Source organism: Rattus rattus, chromosome 1 (assembly GCF_011064425.1).
Source record: "Rattus rattus isolate New Zealand chromosome 1, Rrattus_CSIRO_v1, whole genome shotgun sequence".
NCBI classification, from domain to species: Eukaryota; Metazoa; Chordata; class Mammalia; order Rodentia; family Muridae; genus Rattus; species Rattus rattus.
Genome location: NC_046154.1, coordinates 133,661,366 through 133,687,772, shown reverse-complemented (window position 1 = coordinate 133,687,772; position 26,407 = coordinate 133,661,366). Strand labels below are relative to the sequence as shown.

General features: G+C 45.9%; 1 protein-coding gene across 1 annotated transcript; it reads left to right on the top strand.

Annotated features, from left to right (window-relative positions):
* Positions 1-270: 270 nt before the first annotated feature.
* On the top strand, positions 271-16,393 carry Gdf6 (growth differentiation factor 6). The gene is made up of 2 exons (XM_032890494.1): positions 271-781; positions 15,333-16,393. Exons 1-2 carry the CDS (start codon positions 373-375, stop codon positions 16,283-16,285), a joined length of 1,362 nt encoding a protein of 453 aa, XP_032746385.1. The 5' UTR covers positions 271-372; the 3' UTR covers positions 16,286-16,393.
* The last annotated feature ends 10,014 nt before the right edge of the window (positions 16,394-26,407 follow it).

The window sequence follows — 26,407 nt, the reverse complement described above, 5'->3', positions numbered from 1 at the left end:
GCTCGCCCGGCTCGCGCTCCGGACCCGCGGGGCGCTCCCAGCTCTCACTCGCACGCGTCCCGCGGGGGCGCTGCGTCTCGCCACCACCCCAGCCCACTGCCGCCCCCCAACTCCACACCTCCTGCCCGCACTACCCGCCGCCCTCCCCATCCCCGCAGCGCTGCTCTCCCCTCCCCTCCCCACCTCCCGGCGAGGGGCGGGAGGGGGCGTGGCAGGGCCTGGATTTGTGTAGCTGCTACCCGGCTCCCCGCACTCGGAGTCTGCAGGAGGAACGCGGCCCCCGCCGCTGTCCAGCTGCTCCGTGCCTTTCGCGCCCGGCGCAGCCACCGCTGTCGCCGCCGCCTCTCGGAGAAACTCTGCCACTCTCTCGCCATGGACACTCCTAGGGTCCTTCTCTGGGCGATCTTCCTCATCAGCTTCCTCTGGGATTTGCCAGGTTTCCAGCAGGCTTCCATCTCCTCGTCCTCCTCCACCGAATTGGACTCCACCAAGGACGTGGAGAACCGCAAGGGAGGGAAGATGCAGCGGACTCCCCAAGAGAGTGCCGAGGGCCGGACGCCCAAGGAGCACCGGCCGCGGCCGAATGAGCTCAGGCGGCGGCTGCCGGGACAATCTCTGGGGCAGGAGCCTCCGGGCAGGGGGCCGCGCGTGGTGCCTCACGAGTACATGCTGTCAATCTACAGGACTTACTCCATTGCCGAGAAGCTGGGCATCAATGCCAGCTTTTTCCAGTCTTCCAAGTCAGCTAATACGATCACTAGCTTTGTAGACAGAGGACTGGGTAAGTGGCAAAGAAAGCGCCCGACTCCTCTCCGGTTGGAGCTCCTCAGCCAGAGCGTTGCCCGGGCTCTGGCAGGAGGCAAGGCAGCTTTCGCGAATTCCCTTGGCATTCTGGGCACCTCCCCTTTTTTTCTTTTCCCAAACCCCAAATTCTGAGTGCAGCTGCAGCTTTTGCTCCATTCCTTAAGCCTTCCCTGCTTTCTTACTTGTCTTCTCTCTTTTTCCTTCCTGTTCTCTTTTTGGCCGAAAGCATCGCGGAGATCACTGGTCTGGTCGCTAGCAGAGGAGAGAAGTGGTGAGCACAGGAAAGGAGACGGAGAAGGGTCAAAGAAAGGACTGAGAGACCCTGGCTCCAAAGCTTGTGAGGGTCGCGGGCCCTAGAACATCTGTGAGAGCTTTAGAGAGCCTCCTGTCTCTCTCAAGGAAAAGCCGGCACAAGGTAGTTAATCGGTCAAGGCAGCGAGTGCAGGATCGGTGTCAGGCAGTGCCTAGATCCAGCAGCCTTGTGCGTTCTCCCGGGAGTCCTGCGTAGGGTGTGGGGGAGCATCAGCAAGGTGGGCACCCAGCGCCTTGAGGCACCGTTTTTTATTTTTCCTCCGTCCACACCTGATAGTTTTCAAGTCACGGTCCACAGGGTGGGCTGAAATTGGGACTGCTAAAAGTGTGGGGTTGTCGGGGCTTGCAGTTCGACAGGAGGGTACCCATCCACCTTTCTCAGCCAGACAGCCCTTCTCTCTAGGAGCATCTCGGGGACCCAACCCTCACTCCCTGTGACAGACAGGATGCACTCGCGTCTATAGGATTCTGAGCTTCTCCCTCTTGCTATTCTGGCTGATCCGCAGCAGGGGCAGTGCCTTAGGGAAATCTTCAGATATTCGGGAAAGTTCCACGGGCTCCTAAAGAAGAGAAGTAATTCAGCAAAAAGCAAGAAAAGAGAGAAAGAAGGAAGGATGATAGACAGAGAGGAAGGTATAGAGAAAGTAAGAGGCCCTTCCCAGACTTCCAGACTTAGCTTCCACTCTATTCCCAGACCTAAGGGTTCGGGTTCAATAAAAAGTACCCACAAACTCCAGAGTCCTCGGGATTGGGCAGAAGGAACTGCTCATCTACATCTAACTACCGAGATTGTTCGCACATTCTCAAATCTTTTTAGAGTAGGCTAATGCCCCCCTCCCCCACCTGGCCCAAGCCCTATTCAATCTCTAGCCTCCAGCCTTCCCTCCAAGCTGTTTTTCCTCGCAGCCAAGGTTCTGGCCCAGCCAGGTACTCAGCTACAATCCGAGGTCAGCTGGGTTATGAGCTGCTGAAAGGTCCCGACGGCAAATTAACGCCGCCGTATTTTATGACGATTTTAGGAATAATAAAGTCACCTTGACAAAGACTTCTCCGTATTGCTGCTACTAGGTCTTGGACCTGGGTACTCAAAAGCAGCGCCAACTTCTTCCTATCGCGCTGCAATGCAGTTTCTCTCCCAGCAACTTCTCTGTTAACCTCCTAGAACCTCTAATACCGTCGCCAAAGGAGAGGTGACTGAAGAGCAGAGAATACTGCTTCTTGGGAAGAAATCCTAGAGGCCTAGGCTATCAGGCAATGGGGTACGTTTTTCTTTCCGCTGGAAGTAGCGAGTTCTCCCATCTTACCCCAGGCAGACACCCATATTGGTTCACTACTCCCTGAGAGTTCCTAGGCGCAGGGCTAAGGGACAGTGTGGGCTATCCCTAAGTATCTATAGGAGACTTTGGAATTTCAGAGAGCATGAGAAGCTGCCTGTCTCTAGGGTCCCCTGGACCTTGCATAGACTCGAGCACCTATCAACCCTTGTTTGTCCCGCAGCACACACACACACACACACACACACACACACACACACACACACACACACACACACACACACACACCCTAAGAGTCCAGGCACCATGCTGGAAAACCCAGGAGTTCTTTGAGCAAGAGCACCTGGTGAGGTTTGGGAAAGGGGAAGAACGCTGTTCCCTACTCAGGGTTGTAAAGCCAGGAAGACTGTGAATTCAACCTAAGAATGAGTTGGGGACAGGGATGCCAGAGATCCCTTGTCAGAGGAGATGGAAAGAGCACCGGGACGCAACTTCACGGGCTCTGTCTCTTCCTCGCTCTCCAAGTTGGAAGAAAACTGTGAGAGGGCAGCTAAGATACTTGGAAGGCTACGATGCTAGTCCCAAGCCTCAGGGGTGTAAAGGAGCTCGGAGGTGGGGGGGGGTGGAGAGAGAGACTGGAGGGGCGTGCGGAGGAGGGGCTGGATTGCTGGCTACAACCCCAGCTTGATAAAGGGAAAACCTCACTTTCCCTCTCACTGATTTTGATTTGATGTGTCACCGGCGGTGACCTCGGGTTGGACCTTCCGGGGCTTGCTTAGCATTGGGCCCCTGATTGGAGTGTTTCGACTCAGCGATCTAATTGAGGGTTCATGTCATAACACATCAAACGGTGTCTAGTCTCCCGTGATGGAAGGGACCCACTAACCGCGCATCCTCAGCTTCTGGCGAGGACTTCTGCCCCTCTCGCGCGGGGTTCTTAACGTGCCAAACTCTTCAGCATCCCCTCCCCCCAACCCCTGAGTGGGCAGGCAAGAGAAAAAAGGGGCCAGCCAGGAGCTGAGCGGGTCGTGCTAAGTTGGCGCCTTGCCTAGGGGAGGTTTAAATCACCGCGGAGTGATGTGGTAGGCTGGGCGCTCAGAAGCCAGGGTCCCTCTAGGGGGAGGAGCCTCGAAACTCGTTCACAGGCTCCAAGACACAGAGAATTGGCTAAAGGTCTTGCTCACATGGGGATGTTATACCTGAAGCTGGTGTTTGAGAATGGGAGGGCTGGAATAAGCAAGAGAGTTGTGATTTCATACAGATATCGGCCGCCTTCTGTGCAGTTTCAAGTGCTACTCCTTGTCCCACTCGTCCCGAAGGAGGCCTTGTTGCAAGCTTTGAAAACTCCCTGAAAGGGTAAATACAGTAGCCAAGATTGATTGACCTTTTACTGTGGGCCAAGTACTGTGCTAAAAGCTATGATTACGAGAAGCATCTCATCTCGTTTCCTTCTCAGCTACTGTTGCTGTGTTGCTTTAGAGGTGAATTAAGAAAGGCAGAGAAATTAAGTCGCTCAAGGTCACACAGCTTGTGAGAGGTGAGACTGGCGCAAGATTCTAGACTCCGAATGATAAACACTATTTGTATGGATGGGACAAGGACAAGAAGGATTTTAAGAACTATGTTGAGATGCAGAAGTTTAAAACAAAAAGAAAAAGAAAAAGAAAACGTGAGATTTTGCTTTCTGGTTTGATGTATTTCCGTGGTACTTAAAGACCCAATTAGTAGTTCTCTTGGAACTTTGGGTGCAAGGGTCTGGATATGTGTTGTCTGGCTTCCTCTTGTATTTATTTAGCAGAGGCACAAACTACTCTATGGGCGATCTTTTTAACACGCTTTCATGCTGTACCTCAAAAATCAGTTTAGGTAGGTAGGGATGAGAAAGTGTGTTTGTGTATGTTGGTGGGGAGCTGTGAGCACAGGATGAGAGTGAACCAGGTTAGATATGAAATTACAAAGACCAATAGTTCAGGGACCCTGGACTCCCAGCCAGCCGGGGAGGGTGGTGGCGGGAATAAAGATTAAGAGAGAGAGGTCCTGCTTTGCAATTTATGTGCTAAGTGCCAAATAATCACACACACACACATATACACACAGAGACAGACAGACAGACAGACACATACACACACAGAGAGAGAGAGAGAGAGAGAGAGAGAGAGAGAGAGAGAGAGAGAGAGAGAGAGAGAGAGATCAAAGATGAGGGAGAGAAACAAATTGAGTCTAAGGTTACCTCTGTGGGTTAGGTTTCTCAGAGACTTTGAAGTGAGAACAGTTGTTATTGTTGTGTTGTTGATACAAGCCTGCTTCCAGAAAGAAGACAGCAAAGAACAGATAACACCAAAGAAGAGGGAAACCTCCTTTGGAGCTGGGAACCCTTAGATTCCAGTCAAGGAAAGTCTGTTCTCATCCTCAGTTCAGAGATTACAAGGAGGCAGAAGGATGCTAGGAATAGACAGGCTTTGGAGAGAGGGGGGCTATCTAGGGCTTCATAGGTTTCCTGCTCTTGAAGTTTGCCTGTTACATTGTGTTTATGCAGAACAGTGGGTTTCTGCATAGAGTAATCAACGGGGCACACAGAGTAATCACTAGCACTTTTGCCTGTACCCTGTTGTGGTTGGCAAACGGAAAATGAAATACAAGCAGGGAAGTATTTTAATGGGGACGGAGGGAATTCGCAACTGTTAATTATTTGGTGACCTTGTATTCGATTTGTTTGAGTCCCTTATAAAAACACTAATTCATACCAGACGTCCAAGTGAGGAAGCTGGGCAGAAGGTTCTAATCTAGGCTTTATTTCCCCGGAAAGAGGGAACAGCCTTGGAAGGGGCTTGCTAAGCGTGCAAGCGAGTGTGTGTGAGGGGCGCAGGCAGAAGACTGGGCACAGAGCTGGCTTTGTGGTTCAGGCTGAAGGAGCTTCCTAGTTGGGTTAGTCGGAGGTTCTGGGGAAAGCCCCAGGTAGGACAAGGGCAGCTTAAACTCCAAAGTTTGTCCACTCTTCCAGTTGGAATGATTCAGGTACATTTAAGGCCAGAAACCAATTCCCAAACCCATAGGCTTATGGCTCAACACCAGCTGCTGTCTTTAGATCTTTAAGGGGCAGCAAAAGGAAAAAGGCAAGATGCTAAAAGGACTGGGGATCTTGTGCAGTCGGAGTGCAGGTTGCAGGAACAGTCTTAGCCAGGAAGGCTTATCTGATGACATCAAAGGTTATCCTCTTCTCTGGATGCCCTGGGAATTTGGAGCTTTTGCCCAGGGTGTAATTGCTAGTGGGGGAGGGGAAGGAAAACGTGCTCAAACACCCCCTTTCGTTTTTTGCACGTTAAGGAAAACAAAATTCATCTGAGCCATGGATGCTGGATTCTGTCCGTTTTTGTGAATTCTCCTTTTCTTAACTGAATCAGGATCGGAAAGCCATCTGCTCTGACCAGAGAGCACCGGTATCCCTGGATCCTCTGGGAGCTCGGTCTTAGTATAACGGGTTTCCTCCACTTGGAGTTCTTGGGTGTCACCACACCTCTTCCATAGTCAGGAGCCTTCTAGGGACTTTGTGTTTGGGGGGGGTGATGGTAGGAATGTGTCAGATAAAGAAGTTTTGCTTCCTGACAGACTGCCATTTGCATCAACCTTGATCAATTTAACCATACCTCCTAGGTGCCTTTAAGATCAATAAAACGTTAACCCCTTCGCTTTTTAACAACCCGGCACCAACTGTGCCAGGAATGGAATCAAGGAATAGTCCTTTTGGTATGGAATATGAGAATAAGGACCTATTGCAGATCCTTCGACAGCCTCAGTCGAAACTCTGCATGTTTATTTTTAGGTTCAATTTGAGTTAAATTATGTCTTCTGTTTACTGGAATTAAATTGATCCCCGTTGACCTAATGGGTTCCAGGTACACTTTCTGCTCTCAGGTACTGCCCCGGTGGAGAATTAGGTCCAATGGTGGGGGAGGGACTGCAGAGCTTAGAAAGGACTGCAAGCTGCTTGGTGGAAGGAGGCCCTGACTGTGCAGTTAGAGGCTGGCCTCGGTGCGGGGCAAGGCTTACCGACCACAGTAGGCTGTACAAGACCAGAGAAGGGAGCGCTTATGGCACTAGTTGGTGGCCTCTGAGATTGAAGGGCATAAGGAAGGACAGGGCAAGAAGAAGTGATATATGTTCGTGTTTTGCATAGCAAGCTTCTGAGGGAGAGGAGTGTACAGCAGCTGTGCACTTCCCAGTAGACTGGAGCTCGGAAACGGTGGGGTAGGAAATGTCGGGGTGGGGGGACCTCTGAACTGTGATCTGCAATGGATACCAGGAATCTCATTTTGTTACTTTGTTGCACCTTGCCTGATACACAAAAGAATATTCTGGAGACTTGTTCAAAGCAGGAATCTTGGGAAATGGGAACTGAAAAGTCTGCCCGCCAACCAGTGCCCTCTTTGAACCTTTGCCTTCTGCTACTACAGAGTTAGTTGGTAAGAGGAGCTGCATAAAACGTCCACTTATCTTTCTCCTGTTGGGCTGATGAGGCCTGAGTCAAATTGCAGATTCTAGGAGGGCTTTAAGACTCAAGCATCCCCACCACTAACTCTTATCAAGAGATGTGGCATCACTTCCACTGGCTGAGCTTTTTATAGATTTCATTCCCTACATTTCTGGAAAAGCCACCTTCAACAAATCCACTTAGTTCTGGTCCTTAGGAAAGAGGTGCAACTTGGGTCCTTGTGGCACTGGCTACCTCTACAGCTTGCAGAGTATAGGAAAGTTGGTTTTGATCTCCTGGATGTGGTTAAATTAAACTTTAAGCTTCTGTAGTTGGAAGCCCAAGGTTAAGACCCAGCTGAAAAGACAAATGCCAGGGCAAGTGTCCTTGATCTTGGTTAGTCCCTGTCTCCCCAACAAAGTCTGTGACCAGAAGAGATTTTAGGAATTTAGCTCCAAAGTAAAAACTTCATCTGTCCAGACAAAACTAGGCTTCCATTTGCTGTATTCAGTTCTCAGGGGGAGCTGACTCTTTTCCTTTGTAGCTACCCAGAAATTAGCAAGGCTGAATTTGGAGTTACCACATTTTGAGACTGGACCAAGGATCAATGATGTAGTTTCGGTCAGGCAAGGGCAGGCTCCCTTCTGAACTTCACCTTTCCCCACCGAAGCAGACCCTGAGGTACAAGCATTGGGAGTTCACCGCGGGGTCCAGACAGGTGACAAGACCCTAACTAAGGAGCCTACAAGACCCAAGTTCATTAGAGAAGGAAAACATAGATTCACCATGCAAAGAAAAAGAAAGAAAGAAAGAAAGAAAAGAGAGAGAAAGAGAGAAAGAAAGAGAGAGAGAGACAGAGAGAGAGACAGAGAAAGAAGGAAAGAAAGAAAGAAAGAAAGAAAGAAAAAAAAAAAAGAAAGAAAGAAAGAGAAAGAAAGAAAGGAAGAAAGGGAAGCAAAATCAGACAACCCATGAATGATTCCCAGGTCATTCTTGGGGATGGAAGGGACCAAGGAAGCTTGATAAGGCAAGCTGTGATGAAGGCACCAAGAAAGTCAAGAGACCTTGAGAAGTTGGACCAGTTAGTGTGTGCGCAGGATGCACACCCTGACAGAGCCACCATCTTTACTACTGACAGATGTAGCTTACCGCCATCCTCACTGAAACTCAGGTGTTCATTTCTATGCCTCCTTCCCTCCACATAGAGAGTAGCATTTTGTTTTGTTTTTGCTTTTTTAGGTACAAATAGGGAATATCCTTTTTTTTTTTTTTTACTACCCATGATTGGTTCTGTGGACAGATCACACCTACAAAACACACCCGAGAGAGGAACTACAGGTTCCTCAGGGCTGTACTTGCTCAGTGACTTATGGGCTAATGCATAAGCTAACGCTGCCTTAGTGCCTGTGGAGACTTACAAGAATGGTTTCATCTTTAATGACTGGGATTTAATGAGGAGGGCATTCATCATCTGGCACTGTGGTGGTGTAAATGAATTGGAAAGACTCTATAAAGAAAAATCAGAAATGTCTCTATAACAGATTTCAAAACTATTGATGCAGAAGCCTTGATTGTCATTAGAACTCAGATGGGTGGGAGACAGTAGTTTTTTCTATTTTCTTTACCTGTGTTGCCCAACAATGTTTTTCCTCCACTCCTAGAAATCTAGTGGAAATAACCAGATTATGACTGTTCAAGGAGGTCAAGAAGGTGATAAACCTTTTCCTACCAAAATGTAGATAACTGCAGTAAGGTTGTCAGCAAGCTTCCCTGTACTGGGTGAGGTACCTTGATTCTGACCTTTACAGCAACACAGGTGATTCTCCCACTTTGTAGATGAGGTACACCAGGCTAGGAAGTCATGTGATTAAGATACCACGTCACAGATAAGGATTGGCGTAAGCAGCATCTTTCAGACTTTAAGTGGCCATGCTTCATCCCGCATTGTCAGTAGCTAGCATGTGTATCACATTGTCAGAAGTTACTAACATCGCCCATGTGTCCCTGTGTGCTGGCACACATAGGTCTCCACTTTGTAGAAGAGACACAGATGTTTTTCACATTCTCTCCCAAAAGTCATAGTGTTGGCAATCTTTCCACTACACTGCTTAGGAAATGGATGGGTCTTAGAGACCCAGGTACCGGAGCCATCCCTCCATCCTAGGATGAACAGTGAAGAAGAACCTAGCACTGTCTCAGGGGTTCAAATGCAAACAGAGACCAAGGATTGTGTTTAGAGCAATGGCACAGGTACAGGAGCCAAGCCGCCAGCTCTAACATTTACTGGAGAGCCTCCTGGATTTTCATTTGTAACCATCGTTTTCTTGGAGGTAAATTTTATGTTTATTTACAATAAACATTATATAATACTGTGCAGAGTAATGGACTCGAGGGCTCCCTGTGACACTTTCATATACGTATCATTGCATTTTGCTCAACCTTGCTCCCCTCGTCCTATGTTTCCAGTGGTTGTCCCCTCCATATAGTCCCCTTTCAGCTTCTGTGTCATACACACATTTTTGTGTATTCTGCAACTGTAGAAAGCATGGGATATTTATCATAGTCTACAGGTAGTACTCTCTCCTGCTTATTGTTCTTCCTCACTGCTGGGTTTTTTAAATAGGTATTTTTAATTTTTAGTTGACATGGTATTTACATACACTTATGGAGTACTATGTGAAATCCTAATTTATGCATGTACACACACACGCACACACACATACACACACACACACAACACGGTGTAATCATTAGCTCACAAGTGGCTGTGAGAATTACATAAGCTAAAGATTTATATTTTTCCCAGCACATAGTAAATATTACACCACTGTCTGATATTACAGCCAGTGCTCTGGGTGGTCAATCATGGTCCTGGGGTCAAGCAAGAACATGCAGGGGTGCTGTGTAGGACGCTCCCAAAACGTTTTCTTAATGAAAATTCTTAGCAAAGGGACAGACTTTGCAAGGATGGGCCTAGGAGGTACTGTATCCTAGGGGCATAGTAAATAATTCAGGCATAGATTGTCCTCACAAACCTTCACACCCCCATAGGAAGGGGCTTATGGAGTATACCTGGAATATTCTGACTTGACAGACTCTTGACACTCAGGGTGGTGACGGATCTAAGACCCCACCACTGCTCCAGACACATCCATCAAGTCTGAGCTTTGAAGTAAAGGAAAAGGTGACCCACCCTGGGGAAACTGCACCACAATCAAGTGTTGATCGGATTGAGGACCAAAAACTAAGTGGTGGCAGGCTTCCTCCTTTCTTCTCCTTCACTGCCCAGTCAGGGCTCATGTAGAGGAGAACTGAGAGATGGGGCTCTTGGAACTAGTGTGATCCATCTCTTGCAAGATGCTAAGTTAAATCTTGGTGCTCTGAAGTTTCTTCCCAGTAAATGACTATACCAGTGAAGCTGAGCTTGAATGCTTTGGTGAAGGGATCTGGGAGAAGCCATCAAAGCTCTCAGTTTCATGAACCTGGCACAAAGGCAGTGTCCAGTTAACACCCAAAGCTACTTCTAGGTCCACACTAAGCTAGGGGTCAAGAAGGAAGCTTGGTTTCAAAGAATTCTGGAGTGTTCTTTGCAAAGGTGGGCTGTTGATTATCTTTGCACCCCACAGCCAAATCCTACTTTGGGTGTGTGGGTGGGAAAGGTCACATATTCTGAACTTTCGGAGCTGTGGGCTAGCTACAGATTCTGTGCCTCCCAAGACACAGGAGACATGGCCAGGCAGACGGAGTCTGCCCAGCGTCTATTCAGAGAATCTCAGTTAATTTAAAGAATGAGACACCAGCCAATGTTTAAAGGGCCTGCTGATCCGTTGGGAATCACACATAAACTCTTGGTTCTGGTCCCTGGGAAAAAAACAAACCCAAATTGAATCCTCAAGAGGGACATCACACTAACTGTACAGGATCCAGTGATGTTTTGGGGAAACAGTTCTGGTCCTTTTCCCCTGTGAGTTTCAGATTTTTAGAACTCTTATGGAGGCTTGCTGGCTGGCAACCCCTTAGGTAGGAATAACTCTATGGACTAAGCTGGCTTGTATCCTAAGCTCAGAATGCCTCAGGGCTCCCTGGTCACATCTTTTCCTCTCCATTTTAGTGTTTGCCTCTAGAGTCCTTCAGCCATTTACTGTGCCCACCAGAGCCTCATGCACTTGCCCATCTAAGAACGTCTGTCTCCATAATTGCTGTCGGTCCTTCTCTAGTTAAACCCTCATCTTCTTAACTTATACTCACTCTGACTGAGACATCTTTTGATCAACGCCCTCCTATTTGAATTTTTAAAACTTCTGTACTAAGAGCTTTGGATGACGTAACCATAGTACCAAGGTAGGAAGGCCTTGGTTTTCAGACAAACAAGTGAAAGCCAAGACACCTTACACCAAAACCGTCAGGGTTTGTATTTTTCCCACATTTGTATCATCGCCGGTTCTAGATGTGTAAAGGTACATTCTCTTCAGATGTACCTGTTATGACTCTTCCTCATCTCCTTCCTCTTCTCTTCTCTACCCATCTTCCTGAGAAAAAAGCAAAAGCAAAAAAAAAAAAAATCCCCACAGTTATGCCTTGAAAGGTGTGTGAGTCCAATGCTCAAGAGAGCTCAGTTGACTGAGGAGAGAGTCATGATGCAAAACAAATTAGCTTGATGCAGGTAGAAGCCTTTTCCAATGGATTACTGATCCCATCCAGATCCCAAGTGCCTAGAGCAGACAAGCATTTTCAGGATGTTCATGAGATGATTTATGAGGATATGCCATAGATTTAGAAGCCAACAGTGGACATTTTTGCAAGAGAGGGAGTCATGCACTGACATCACCCATACTTACATAAGACTTAAAAAGAGGAGGGCTATACAAGGCAGTGCAAAGGCCAGGGATGGCTTCCTGGCCACAGGTGACCCATGGCAGCTGGGCCAGGCTTTCGTTTGCCAGACCAGCTGGTAAAGTGTTTGGAGCAGTCTGTAACTGCTACTTGCTGGTCTCTACATTCCAGACCTACGGTATGCCTCTTCTTGGCTACGTCTCTGTTGCATAGGGCTCCAAAGCAGGTTCAAACATGTGGGAATGTGATCTGGAGGGCATCTCTAGAGAGCAGCTATCTTCTTGGGTCCTGTGATTAGGAGTTAGACGCTCTGGAGACCTGCTGAGAAGGCATGCGGATGAAATTCCCCCAAAATATCAATGTTTCAATGGGCAGAAGGAGCCTAGAGAGACGATGCCATGGTTTAGGGGTGGTGTCTTGGACTCTGCCCTGCATCTGGGTGCTTTGCTCTGTCTCTACTGCAGTGATTCTTCTCCTCACAAAATGGGGAATCCAATCCCTACCTGTATCAGTGATTCTCTGAGACTCTGAGCCAACAGAATAAGCATCATTTGGACGCTCCTAGGAAGGCAGACCCCTAAGCCACTGGAATCTGAAATAATTTTTTGTCTCTATCAAGTTCCTATGATTTACCCATGATCCTAGGTTGTTTTTGTTTGTTTGGTGTGTATGTTGTGTGTGTGTGTGTGTGTGTGTGTGTGTGTGTGTGTGTGTGTGTGTGTGTTTTATTAATGGCCAGTGCCCTAGACTGATCTCCAGTTTCCTGGGCTATGGCCCTTAGCCCAGTTTGATGGCCCAGGTAGCTTCTTTTGCAGTAGTCTTCTCAAGAGAGGACCACATCATTCGGGTGTGCGTTTACCTGGGACACTGAGACATGCTCACTGGGGAGGCTGTAAGTGTTCCGGTAGGACTCCTACAACCATGAGGTAGACTAGGGCAGGAAGAAAAGGAAATAAATGGAGGCTGAAGGGTGTACGTGCATTCTTTGAGTTCTAGAATAGTCGTGTGTGTAGAACAGTCTTATAAGATAGGTCACCAAGTGACTTAAGGTTGAAGGATCTACAAGAGCCTTTCCCTACAGATGACTGTCTCAATTATGATTCAGATGTGCAGACTATTTATTACCTTACTTTTTAAAAAAAGAAAGGAAGGAAGGAAGGAAGGAAGAAAGAAAGAAAGGAGGAAAGAAAGAAAGAAAGAAAGAAAGAAAGAAAGAAAGAAAGAAAGAAAGAAAGAAAAGAGAAGAGCCAGGTGGTGGCTACACCAGCATTTGGGAGGCAGAGGCAGGCAGATTTCTGTGAGTTCAAGGTCAGTCTGGTCTACAGAGTGAGTTCCAGGACAGCCAGATTACACAAGGAAACCTGTCAAGCAAATTAAAAAAAAAAAAAAACCAAACCAAAAGAATGGAAACAAAAGAATGATATCTCCATGTTGCAGGAGCGATAAGTAAGTAGTTTATTCTCTATCTGGACAGAGAACCTGTCTACGTTCTCTGGCTAACAACCAAGTATGTCACGTTATGAAAACAGAGATGGAAATGATTTCCCAAGAGAGGCCAGGATTTATTCCCAGCAAGCTCCACAAATATAGTTTGGTCTGCAACCTCCTTCCTGTAGCCCCTTGCCACTCTTGGTTGCTTCTAGAATTCTCTATTTGGCCTAAAGTGCCAAGGTGATGGGACTTGCTGCTGAACGCTCAGTTGCTGGATCTCAGCACATCTAAGTGGCATCTTTGACTTCATCTCTTATTTAGATTATTAATCCCCCCATCTTCTTTTTTCCCACCATGGAAATGGGACTAGTATCTACCTACCCTATTGAACTGTGCAATGAAATCAAGAATAGAACTGTTGACAGTTTGCCTGTCCTACCCTGAACTAGGGACAGAGGGAGCAAGGGAAGTCCAAGGTGACAGGTACACCGACCTGGGTAGTGGCCAAGCACCACCATCAGCCAAAGCTTTCTATGAAGGAAAAGAAAGTGTGTTGAATTCCCCCCGGGGCTGGTTTGAAGGTCTTGGCTTCCATAAATCAACTTCCTGCGGCAGCTCTTCCCTTTTCCCCTCTCCAACCCTTCCCACACTACAGTACCGGTACTGGCATGCGCCTTAGAGGCAGCCGGCCAGCAGTTAGCCTGGAGAGCTGGCTGGGTGTGGCTGCGGTTCCAGAGTCAGTGTCTGTGGGCTATATGTCCCCAGGCTACTTCTGAACAGGCAGTGAAGGTTGGAATGGACGTGGCCATACTTTTACTATTGAAATCGACCCAAACTTTACTAGCTTCTGGGGAAGGCAGGGGGCTTTGGGGATTTTTGTATTTGCAGGGTTGTAAACATTTTATGGGAAGGCAGCCCAGGAAAATCTGCTTAGCTTTCCGCCTTGCACGTTGAAGTGATGTTGGCTGCGTGCACAAATGTGTCAGAAAAAGAGGTCTGATATTCCACTCGTCCTGAAGAATTTGCCTTGGAGTTTTTAAAGTCTGCCTGGCTGTGTGGCTTTATCTCTTTCACTTATAACCAAGAAATGAATCTTTGGGATTTATTGAAAAACAGAATATCAGATTGGGTGGTGGAGAAAAAAGGGGCGGGGCATGTCCCTGCCAGCATCTAGTTATCCCCTCGCTGAGGTTTTCTCTTCCCTGGGATGCCTATTTCCCACGTACAGACAGATCTCAATAGATGGAAGTGCTAGTTTGTTCATGCCCATCTCCACTTCTTAAAGCTGCATCATCCTTTCACTTGTTGGAAGGAAGGAAGAAAAAGATTGGGAAAAAAAAAGAAAGAAGTAAACCAGCAACTCTCCATTCTGCCTGGGCCTAAAACATCCCAGCAACACTGTAGTGGGGGTAGCAATATGACCCTGGACTAGTGGGTTTGTAAAATGACTGAAGGAAAGAGGCTCATGATAACCACCCAAAGCCTCACGCCCGGGTCCTGTTTGTAGATTTCGATTAAATTAGACAAGCAAACTCTGACACTGATAATTTTATGGGCAAATTGAAAATAATGGTTCTACAAGTTTTGCACCTATTAACTTGTGTGTATCCTAGGTCTCCCAGGTTTCCGGGTCTGTGGTAAGCAAGGACTTGCCATTCATCGCTTCTATAGGTTGGTGGGAGGTGTCCAGAGCCTGGGAAAGACAGAACTCGTGACAAATATAGACGAGATAATTGTAGATAATTTCAAGTGCCAGAAAGATGATAAGCCAAGGTCCTGTGATAGTGGCCCAGAGAGGCTGTTTTGGACCAAGGTGGTTTGGGATGACATCTTGGAAGAACGAATATTTGAGAAGTCATTGATGAGAGCTCCTGGACAGAAGGGTTAGGGAAGGCCCAAATTTGTGACCACAAGGGCATATTAGTGGTTACGCAGCCTGCTGACAGGGAGCCCAGGGAGGCCGCCTCAATAGAAGTACAAACTTTTGATCCAGGCAGCAGCTGAGCTGAGGTGGGGTCCTCTCTGGTGTGGTTCCTCACCACACAGTGTGTGTATGGTCCAAGCCAGAGCCTGGAGGGGTGTTTGGGCAGCCGAACGGGACTCCCAGGCTGCCTGCCCCCTCCTTCCCACTTCCTCTTGGGGATTGCCGAAGAGCACCGGGCTGATCTCCCTGTAAGTGAAACTGACTGTAATTATTTTTTATCTCGCAGACGATCTCTCGCACACTCCTCTCCGGAGACAGAAGTATTTGTTTGATGTGTCCACGCTCTCAGACAAAGAAGAGCTGGTGGGCGCAGAGCTGAGGCTTTATCGCCAGGCGCCCCCAACGCCCTGGGGGCCACAAGCCCGACCGCTGCATTTGCAGCTCTTCCCCTGTTTGTCCCCATTGTTACTGGACTCTAGGACCCTGGATCTTCAGGGGCCAACAGAAGCTGGCTGGGAAGTTTTCGACGTGTGGCAGGGCCTGCGCCCTCAGCCGTGGAAGCAGCTGTGCTTGGAGCTTCGGGCAGTCTGGGGTGAGCTGGACGCCAGGGATTCAGGGGCGCGCTCGAGGGGTCCCCAACAGTCACCGCCCCTGGACCTGCGGAGTCTGGGCTTCGGCCGGAGGGTGCGGCCGCCCCAGGAGCGCGCCCTGCTTGTCGTGTTCACCAGATCGCAGCGCAAGAACCTGTTCACTGAGATGCATGAGCAGCTGGGCTCTGCAGAGGCTGCCGGAGCCGAGGGGTCATGGCCAGCGCCTTCGGGCGCCCCAGACGCCGGGTCTTGGCTGCCCTCGCCCGGCCGCCGGCGGCGACGCACCGCCTTCGCCAGCCGTCAGAGCAAGCGACATGGCGGTAAGAAGTCCAGGCTGCGCTGCAGCAGAAAACCTCTGCACGTGAATTTTAAGGAGTTAGGCTGGGACGATTGGATTATCGCGCCCCTAGAGTACGAGGCCTATCACTGCGAGGGCGTGTGCGACTTTCCGCTGCGCTCGCACCTGGAGCCCACCAACCACGCCATCATCCAAACGCTGATGAACTCCATGGACCCGGGCTCCACCCCACCCAGCTGCTGTGTTCCCACCAAATTGACTCCCATCAGCATCCTGTACATCGATGCGGGCAATAATGTGGTCTACAAGCAGTACGAGGACATGGTGGTGGAGTCCTGTGGTTGTAGGTAGCGGTGCTGTCCCGCCGCTGGGCCAGGGACCACGGAGGAAGGCCTAACTGCTGAGAGAGGAGCAGGAGCTGTCCTGGAAGAGGCCACAGGTGGGGGACAGCATGAAAGTAGGAGCACAGTGGGAGAGGAGGCCGCCCAGCCTTTCCAGAACCTTCCACCCCAGAAGCAGCTAAGGGTTTCACACTTTGCCTGGCCACCCTGGAAAGACTAGACAAGAAGGATTCTTTCTTTTATTATTTTATTATGTTGTTGTTGTTGTTGTTATGTCTCCTTGGTTTTGATACAACATGGAAGGAAGGGAGATAGATGCACATCTGTTCACCAAGAGATCTGTGGGGAGGAGGGCGTGAGAGAATAACCAATTACTTTTGCCTGAATCTCAGATTAGTTGTTTCTACCTGTGTAAAAAAGTGAGAGCGTTGAGTCTTTCCAGCCTAGTCACAGCTGGTGTCCTTGGCCACACAGGAAGTATTAGGAGCATTGGCCAAACAAATGAATCGGGAAGGGTCTTGCCCTTAAGAGAAGCCCAAGCTGCCTCCTTTGGCTTCTGTGCGTCCCCAAATTCAGCTCTGTCCTGGCCTCTCCCAGCATGGGGAACTGGGAGTTGTAACCTCTGTGGACTTAGGTCTCAGGATGCCTTTACCGTTGCTGGTGGGGGGAAAGGAGTTGGTATGGATGGAATGACAAGAATTAGTCCATGTGGAACCCCGTGAAGGATAATGAGAAACCGCAAGGCCTACCTCTGACCGGGTGACACGGGGCGTGCATTACCCAAGGCTGGAGGCAACCCACCCGAAAGCTCTTGGTCACGTCCGTTTCTCATTGATTTCTTTAAACAGAATTTGCCAAAATTCCAGCACCTCCTTCTAAGGCAGCGACTTTTTTTTTTTCTTTTTTTTCAATGGCAAGGGGTGGGAACTCTATAATTAAAGGAAGAAGGGAAGAGAAGGAAAGGACCTGAAAGGTAGAAGGGCTACATCAGGAGGGGAGACGACCGGGCCCCACAGGAGGATGGAGATAAAGGGCCAGGCCCCAAGCAGGGAAGGGGGATGAAAGGGCCAGGAGTCTCTGCCTCTGAAGTTTCTTAAAATTTAAGTCCCCTCTCCTCTTTCTGACATTCCTGAGAGATTACCAGCCAGCAATAGCCCAGGGCTCCCCCTAGAGAATTGTTTTAGATTGTAATTACCAGTTAGGTGGTGTTTTTAAACCTTAGTAATGAGAAGCTGTGAGTCAAGTGTTACATTGAGCTTGGGGTGGAGGCTGGGATACAGGGCATGGGGAAAGAAGCCAGAAGGAACCAGAGACAGCACACGGGAAATACCTGATCCCAGGTAGTGGAAACCTCAATCCTTCCCACAGTACGTATGACAATTATTTTCAAACACTGTCCAGACAAAGTCCCTTTGGGAAGTAAACTTCTTCATCTCTGTCCATGGAATAGTTTAAACCGAGGACCTTGTCTGTGTTAAGGATTACAGAGTGTTTTTGGGTTACCCCAACTGGTTTGTTCTCTCTCCATTGAAATCTGTTTCTTATCTGGTTCAGAGAGCTACAAACTGTCGAGGGAAGAGTTGGACTGCTAATACACGGTAATATAAACTGGTAAGAGAGAAAAGACCAGACTCGGCCAGGAGAACTAACTTAAATGCACATTTGTTTCGGATGCACTGTTGTTCTGTTAAGGCTGTATATATTTGTTTATTTAAGATGACTGAAAGTGCAAAGAGAAAACATGCAATTCATCTTAATGTACAAAACGTTATATGCACTCAAATGTTATAATTTCTAATATTTTTAAAGTTTATATTCGAGTTGTACAAAGTTAAGCATTAATCAGATATTTCATTCTTTCCTAATGTTATCGTTTTCTTAAATATTATTACAAAATTTAAGTGTGTCTAATGGAGAGTTTTTTTCTTGGAAACTGTCTACCTCACTATAATACAAATTTTGACAACACTAAAGTTACCAGAGGTCGATTGATATTCAAAACATTTTTTATAGTATACCTTCTTGGATGATACGGAATCTGGTTAATTCTGTCTTATTAAACTCATTTTCCCTTAATAACTCAGCCTGGTGTATGTGGATCTATAGAAATCATTTTCTGAGGAAATTTGTTCCAGTACCAATTGGAAGACATTAATTGTCCTAAAGGCTACTGTTATGAGCATCATTTTACTTTAAAACTGTTAATAACTGCTTACATAATTGTTTAATTCATTAAATTAAAGCCAAAGCCTGATCAGCTGTTTAACACTGTTTATAAACCTGTGCCCTATCACACAGTCTCAAGGATCCAAGTAGGAATTTGAGTCTCCAGTAGTTTCTTCCTGAACCCAGAACTCCATAGACCAAGTATGTGCTCTATAACTGGTTGCACCTCCGGGTCCTGCTCACTTCTTTAATTACTGATTAACACTCACATCTATGATGGACCACGGGCAATATATACAATGTGGTTTTGTTTTGTGTTTCCTGCCCATTGGCAGACTCTTGTGTAAATTCACATCTGAAAGTTCCTATGTCAGGCACAGAAAACCTCTTACCTCAAGCCACTCAGGTAGGCGTTATTGCAGTCTCTCATTGAAGGGTAACTGAGGGGCAGAGGAGCTACATGGCTTGCTAGCAGCTGTCCATTCAAGCAGTGGTTGTTCAGGTTTGAATTCAGTCTTCCAGATGACGTAAGGATCGACTTGTCTTTTGGTCCCCATATCCCTGCACAATGCGTAGTTAGCCACAGTGTAGAAGGATTGCCAGCTGGCGGATGGAGCAAAACCTGTACAAGGGCTGGCAGCAATGTTTTTAGTCTCCGTAGCATGTTACAGCTGAGGTGCGCATGGTGACAGCTCAGAAAATGACATAAAATTACACAGGGGGTTACTCAACTCAGAGTTCCTAGCTTTGGGTTGTCCAGAAAAAGTGATGGCTCAAGTCATTGTTGGGCTTTGGAATTTTCTAGACTTTACCACTGCCCTCAATGTGATTTTTGTGAGTTCTGATTATTAAAATATAATGATCGATTTACAAGTAGGAAATGTTTCAGAAGATTGGATATATATCTGTTTAAACTTCTTCCCATGAAATCAATGTCTCTTGAATTCCTAATCATTTTGTAAACACTTTATTTGCCCAAACTGAAAATTTTGAAGGCATAGTTAATCTTCTACATTTTGCAAAGGATCATCTGGGAAAACATCATGGGCTCCTTCCACTTCTTCCCTGCAGGCCTTTCCCCAGAGCCAAGACGTTTTTGCATTTTTACCACTCTTCCTATCACATATCCAATTACCCTGACTTCCCAATTCCAGCCCCAAGCCTCCTTATACAATGGCCTCCCTACACTTTTCCTTTTGGTACTGTCGAGCTTCCATTATTGGCAAGTCTATCAGAAAGTTTATACCTTAACTTAGGGAAACAAAATCTAACTGAATTATCTAAAGACCGAAATATATCTTAGCCCTTTTAAAAAAAGATTCATTTATTTTATTTATATGAATACATTGCCCCTGTCCTCAGGCACACCAGAAGAGGGCATCATATCTAAATAAAGATGGTTATGAGCCACCGTGTGGTTGCTGGGATTTGAACTCAGGACCTCTGGAAGAGCAGTCAGTGTTCTTAACCACTGAGCCATCTCTCCAGCCTATCTTAGCCCTTAAGATTAGAGATATTTGCACTTTCAGAAATATCTTGCTTTATTTGATTTTCTCTGAATGGTAATAGTAGTAGTGGTGGTAGTAGTAGTAGTAGTAGTAGTAGTAGTAGTAGTAGTAGTATAGTAGTAGTAATAGTTGTTGTTCTAGACAACACAACATAAGATTCAATGTATAAACTAGGTAGTCACTGATGATACATGGATGGATAGAGACACTGTCACAGGAGAATTTAATGTAATGAAAAATGAATTATGAACATTCTTTGTCCTTCTCTTTGAGAAAAGACTCACTGTATAGCCCAGGCTGGTCCTGACTTTATGATCATCCTTCCCCTGCCTCATAAGGGCTGTGATAACAGGTATAGGCTCAGTGGTTTCCTGACCAAAATAAGTAACATTGGTTTTGGTATATAAAAGCAAAATGTTCAATAGTGGCCCTTTCTAACTTCTTAAGCTTAATTTCATAGGCCCCACTGAGATACGTGTTTTGTCTTTGTTTTATTCACTGCTATATTCCTACCATTCAGTACTAGATCTGACATCTTAAGAGACATTTAATAAATGAATTCTGCTGAGTTTAAAAATCTATTTATAGCAGTCACATTCAAGGGAATGTGTGATTAATGTCTCTTCGACACAAGTTGAGTTAGTCAGTCTTCCTTAACTGGTAATTCTAGAGGCTGTGGAGATGGCCCAGTGGTTAAGAGGATGTACTGCTGCTCTTCCAGAGGATTTGAGTTCAGATCCCCAAATCCATATTTCATAGCTCACAATCCCCTCTGACTCCAGTTCCAGGCGATACCCTCTTGTGGCCTGCAATAACATCTTTATATACATGCTGATATTCACACACACACACACACACACACACACACACACACACACACACACACAAACACATTCATAGACACACAGACATACACAGCAGACACACACACACATATGTGTGATGATTTTGAAAAATGTTAAAAAATGAATTCTAGGTTTAAGAAATGGTCTTTAAATCTTGCAGACTGTTTTTAAAATCATATAATCCATATTTATTTTAAAACCCTCAACTTCTCTAACAGGCAACAAAACAAAATAGGTCCTTTTTATGTAATACTTTTTATGTAAAACCAGTGAAGTCAGTTTCTAAAGATGACAAATTTCAAGCTACAGTAAGTATTCCAATTTTGTTTGTGTCTTTTGTCTCTGCACTAGAAACACAATTACTCAATTACTCATTCAGTGTCACGAGAGAGAACTTGTTAGACACTTCGGCAACCCCATTTCTTACAGTTTAAAGCTATTTCAACTACCAAATACACATATAATATTTTATAAATACCAAATATACATAGATTATTAAAAATCCACTTTTAAATTAATATGAAAGTATTGATATTGAGGTCCCATTTATCTAATATTTTATACTATAATTGGAAATTTCTTTGAGTTAAGAACACTGACCAGCTAGTCAGGATGGTCTGTGCCTACAATTCTATCACTCTGGAGGCTGAGAAGGAAGAAGAAAGGCGTAGTGGATTAGAGCACTTCTATGCAAATAAACAGAAGGATCCAAATACAATTCCAGGCATCTACCGTGTAACATTCAGCCAACAACCTGAGCACTGTGGGGACTGGGAGATCACTGCTGCTACAGGAGGATTGCTGGGATTTGCTGTCCTGCCAGCTTAGCTGGAGAAACATGAAGTTCCAGGTTCAGTAACAGACGCTGTCTCAAGGAAGTAAGGCTGAGATTGACAGAGCAGGACACTCAAATATCCTCTTTCGGCCTCTGTATAGTCTGCACATGGATTTACTCACATGCACCACATGCATATGTGCACATACACACATGCATACCAGATGCATATATACACATACATACACACAGGACATGCATATGTACACACACAAACACATATACTATATGCATATATGCACACACATATACCATATATGCATACATGCACATGCACACATATGTACCACATATACACATACACACATATACCACACACATGAATATGTGCACATGTATACACACAGGAACACACTTAGAGTTCAAAGTCAGCATGGCTATACAGATCAAGGCCCTGCAAACAAGCAAACAAGGAAAGAAACAAACAAGCAAACACAGAGTCTGTCCAATTAGTCCACTGCTAAAGAATTAAAACACAAGGAAATCTAACCAATAGACAGCAGTTGCAAATCTGCTTGTGGATTTGATCAATAAAAGAAGAAAATTTTCCCTCCAATTAAGAAAAAATCAAGTCTGTCCTAAAAGTCAGTGTAAGAACAAGAGCCCCCAAGTTCCTGCTTTTTGGGGGTTCCTCTCCGAGGTCCCGGTAGACTGCTTAATCTTTTCAACTGATTTGAGTAACTTGAGTCCCACATTCTCTATGAAGAGGATAGCTAGTTTCCCTCACTGTTTAATATGGTTTTACATTTTCCAGACTCTTTTAGAGCTCTTTCAGGTGTTTTTACTCTATTGAATTAGAAAACCCTTACATAATTCTTCAATACCTCTTTTAACTTTATTACAAAGGTTTCCTAATCAGAATTTTGTGTCCTCCAACTCCTTTATTTTTCCCCTGGGGATGAGCTACGGATTGATGTCTAATGGAAACGGCCCATTTCCTGCCCACTCCCTGCCTGATTGTAGGGTCTCCATTCCCAGCTGTGGTCATGAAGACATGGTTCTGTGCTTGAGGAGTTTAGGAGCTATTTTGTGAGTTACCACTGTGTGGCAGGCACTGTTCAAGGCTCTGGGAAACGTTCCTGCATAGAAGACAAGACAAAGTTCCAATCTAAAGCTAAGCTCCCAACATTTCTGAGGTTCCTGGAAGCCAATCTCTGTACCTGAATCCGGATTGCTTCAGCTTGTTTTTTTCTAACTCACAAATCCTCTTGAACTTCAGTCTGGACCCTGATTCATTCCTTCCTTTAAAACTTCAGTGGAGATGGTAAGTCAAGGTGGTTGGAGAAAATGACACTTGAGACTGCCATGCTTCCAATCCTGTCCTTTGAAATCCCTCAGGTATGGTTATCTCTCACCACAGTGGGGAATTCACCTGTCCGTGTTGCGATAGTCTCAAAAGTCCACAGGGTTCAGGGTCTATCACGGAATGCCTTCATCTCCAGGTTTGTGACTATAGCATAGGAGAAATAGAATTTCAGAGAGGATTTCCCCCCTGAGATCTGTCAACATCTCCTCTTCACTAGTTTCTAATCACTGGGTGCTCAATCATGCCAAGCTGGGCAGAAGAGCTGACGCTGTGCTTTGGCTAGATGAGAGAAAAGGTTGTTTTGTTGACTTTAGAATTTCTCTTCAGAGTGAGCAGACTTTATTCATATAAGAACTTTTGGCTTAGGCTTACACAAAACTGTGCATTTATTTCAAGTTTCCTCTTTTACTAGAAACGTTCTACTGAGGTTTTGTCGGTGATGACATTGCAGGTGCCTGGATCCCTGCCATCCAGTGAACAAATGATTTGTTTCCAACAAACAGGTTACAGTCTATTAAGAAGCAATGCTCTAATTTTGCAAGATTATTTGTACTAGTTGCAAAGAGACTTTACACCTAGGCTCCCAAGTTGGCAATGAGAATGACTCAGATGAGTGGTCAGAGACCCCTTTGGGGTCTCCTGGGTGTTTGTCTCAAGGCTATATCTACGACATGTTTGCTCCACATCTAAAACGTCTCCATTGTTTGTGATTTAACCTTTTGGTCTAAAGGGAAAATGGCTTACATGTATAGATGGTACCTATGGCTTATCAGCAATGGAGTCCATTCTCAGGCCAATCTTCTCATACACACGATGAAACAGATCAAAGTGTTTCTTCCAAGAAGGAGGCATTCAAATAGATACAGAAAGTCTCTATATAGAAATGATCTCTATAGGAAATCTCCTCGATAGAGAATCTAGGTCAGGCACTGTAGCCATGGCACTGGGAAATAAAAGTGAAGAATGGGAAATGGGGTGAGGTGAGGAGGGAGGAGTTAGGAGAGAAGTCAGGAGAGGAGACTCTTCTGATGATCTGACGTCAGATCAAATGCTTTTTTAGAGTTGGTGTGACAGAAGATATAATATGGGATCTTTCTCTGTTTCTCTTTGTATTGTGTCTGTCTCTCTGTCTTTGTTTCTGTCTCTGTCTCTCTGTCTCTCTCCCTCTCTTCCTCCCTCCCTCTCTCCTTTTCTCTCTCTCTCTCTCTCTCTCTCTCTCTCTCTCTCTCTCTCTCTCTCTCTCTCACACACACACAGACGTTAAAATGAATAATGACCATATAGACAGGACTCAGCAATTATTGATCATAATGATGATCATTATTTTTTTTGGATAGATTTTGGAATATGACATTCATTAATTTTTACAATTTTAACTGTGTGTGTGCGTGCATGCGTGTGTGTGTGTGTGTGTGTGTGTGTGTGTGTGTGTGTGTGTGCTTGTTCCAGCTGTGTCTGGAGGTCCCGAAGGAGTTAGTTCTCTATTCCCACCATGGGGACCAAACTCAAACAGTAACACTTGGAGGTGAGCATTTTTACCTGCTGAGTTTTTTTTTCTGGACCCATGACAGTTATCAAAAAATGATTTATTTTTATTTATGTGTGACCCTGACTGTGTATTTTTACATCCATGTAAGTGTCTGTGGAGCCAAGATAACATCATTGGATCCCTCAGAGATGGAGTTACAGGCAGTTAGGAGTCGCCCGATGTAGGTTTGGGGAACCACATCCTGGTCCTCTGCAGGAGCAGTATGAACTCTTAACAGCTGAGCCATTCCTCCGGAAGTAACATTCCCTTCTGACTGATGATATAATAGTGTTAAAACGCTCATTTTCATGCATCATCCTTTCATTAAATAATTCCGCTTATCTTTTGTTAGTGTGCCAGTTGGCAGTTTTGGGAGCTTAGCACCATGAATGAAGGCAACCTTGAATAGCACCGTCTCTTAAAAAACGAGCTGCTGAAATAGCTGCACAAAGAGAGAGATTAACAAAGTTATTAACTCCGAAGAGCGCGTTGACAAGGAGGAGGCACTTTTCCCTTATACAAGAATGACACTTCCCTGGTTTTTAACTCATTATTTAATTTCCCATTGTTGGGACAAGTGGTCAAGATGAGTAAGGATGTGTGATCACCAAACTATTTTCCTATGCACATTTAATGGTGCCCTTTGAGAAATGGTTTGTGATGTGCATTGTATTAGCATCACAGAACAAACTCTAGACTCACGTTTCAATACCTCACCTTAAAGGTTTGGACAGGACCATAGCAATCAGTCACACTACACTACATTTGGGAAAGTGAGCTCTGTAAATAGATTTTTCTTACAGGCCAAAGCAGAAGATTTGTTTTGGGACCAAACTAGAAAAGCAAAAAGTAAATATGGCTCACAGGATCAAGTTCATCTGCTTCAAACTGAACCGCTGCGGACGACAGCAGCTTAAACAAAATCCTCCATTCCTCCCATAAAAATCAAGAGCACAGCCTAGAGCTCACCCTTTCACTGTTGCTATGATGATTTCTTAGTCAACAAAGTATCTTTTACATCCTTTAAATGACAAGGTTCCGCAGTCAAGTTTGCTACATAGTCCAAAATAGGAGCTGGAGTTCTGGGCATCTCATAAGCAATGGAGTAGGCAAGAAAGGTACAGATGAAAATCAAGAAGAGTACAGGTCAGCAGCCCAGGGGGATTAGCTGCCTCTAAGGGGCAGGTCAGGAAAGCTCATCAGACACACGCCCATCTCATTGGCTGTCTTTAGTCTTGGGCTACAGAGGAAAGTGGGCAGTGCTGTGTGTTCATTGGCCATAGGGAAATAAATGGAGGCTCTGTGATCATGAAGAAAAAGAGCAAAAGGAGGTGCATGTGCAGAGTGCATGGAGGGGTGAGGGTTGGGGGGGCAGATTGTTAAGGCATTAGGCACTTAGGAAGAGGGAGGAAAATGACTGAATTTCAAGACAAGCAGGAAACCCACAATAATATTACCAGCAGCCCTATCTACCTCCCTATCTATCTCCCTATCTCCTATCTCCTATCTATCTATCTATCTATCTATCTATCTATCTATCTATCTATCTATCTATCGATCTATCTATCGACTGAGAGCCAATGAGACTACCATGTATAGCTAGACTCCAGGAGTTTGAACCCAGGGCCTCATCCATTTGCAAGTGTTCTGTGAGCAATGCCCCCCTCCTTTTATCTTAAGTCAGGGTCTCACTAAGATGCCCAGACCAGTTATGACTTACTTTATAGTCCAGCATGCCTTGTCCTTCCAATCCCCCTGCCTCAGCCACCCATGTGGCTGGGATGATAGGCCTGGACCACTGCCCAGCTCCATAGTTTTTCAGAAGACAGTTGACATAAATTTTTCTTGCTTGTATGGGACACGTCCTTGGGAACATAGAAAGAACAGCCAGAAACATGGAGGGGTGTTTTATTTTCCATAAAACAAATCTGACAAATATATACT

Bases quoted from the DNA above. Each gene is read 5' to 3' on its own strand.
- Gdf6 (XM_032890494.1), top strand. From the start codon at position 373: ATGGACACTCCTAGGGTCCTTCTCTGGGCGATCTTCCTCATCAGCTTC. The intron at 782-15,332 runs GTAAGTGGCAAA...TTTATCTCGCAG, and splicing joins CTTTGTAGACAGAGGACTGG to ACGATCTCTCGCACACTCCT.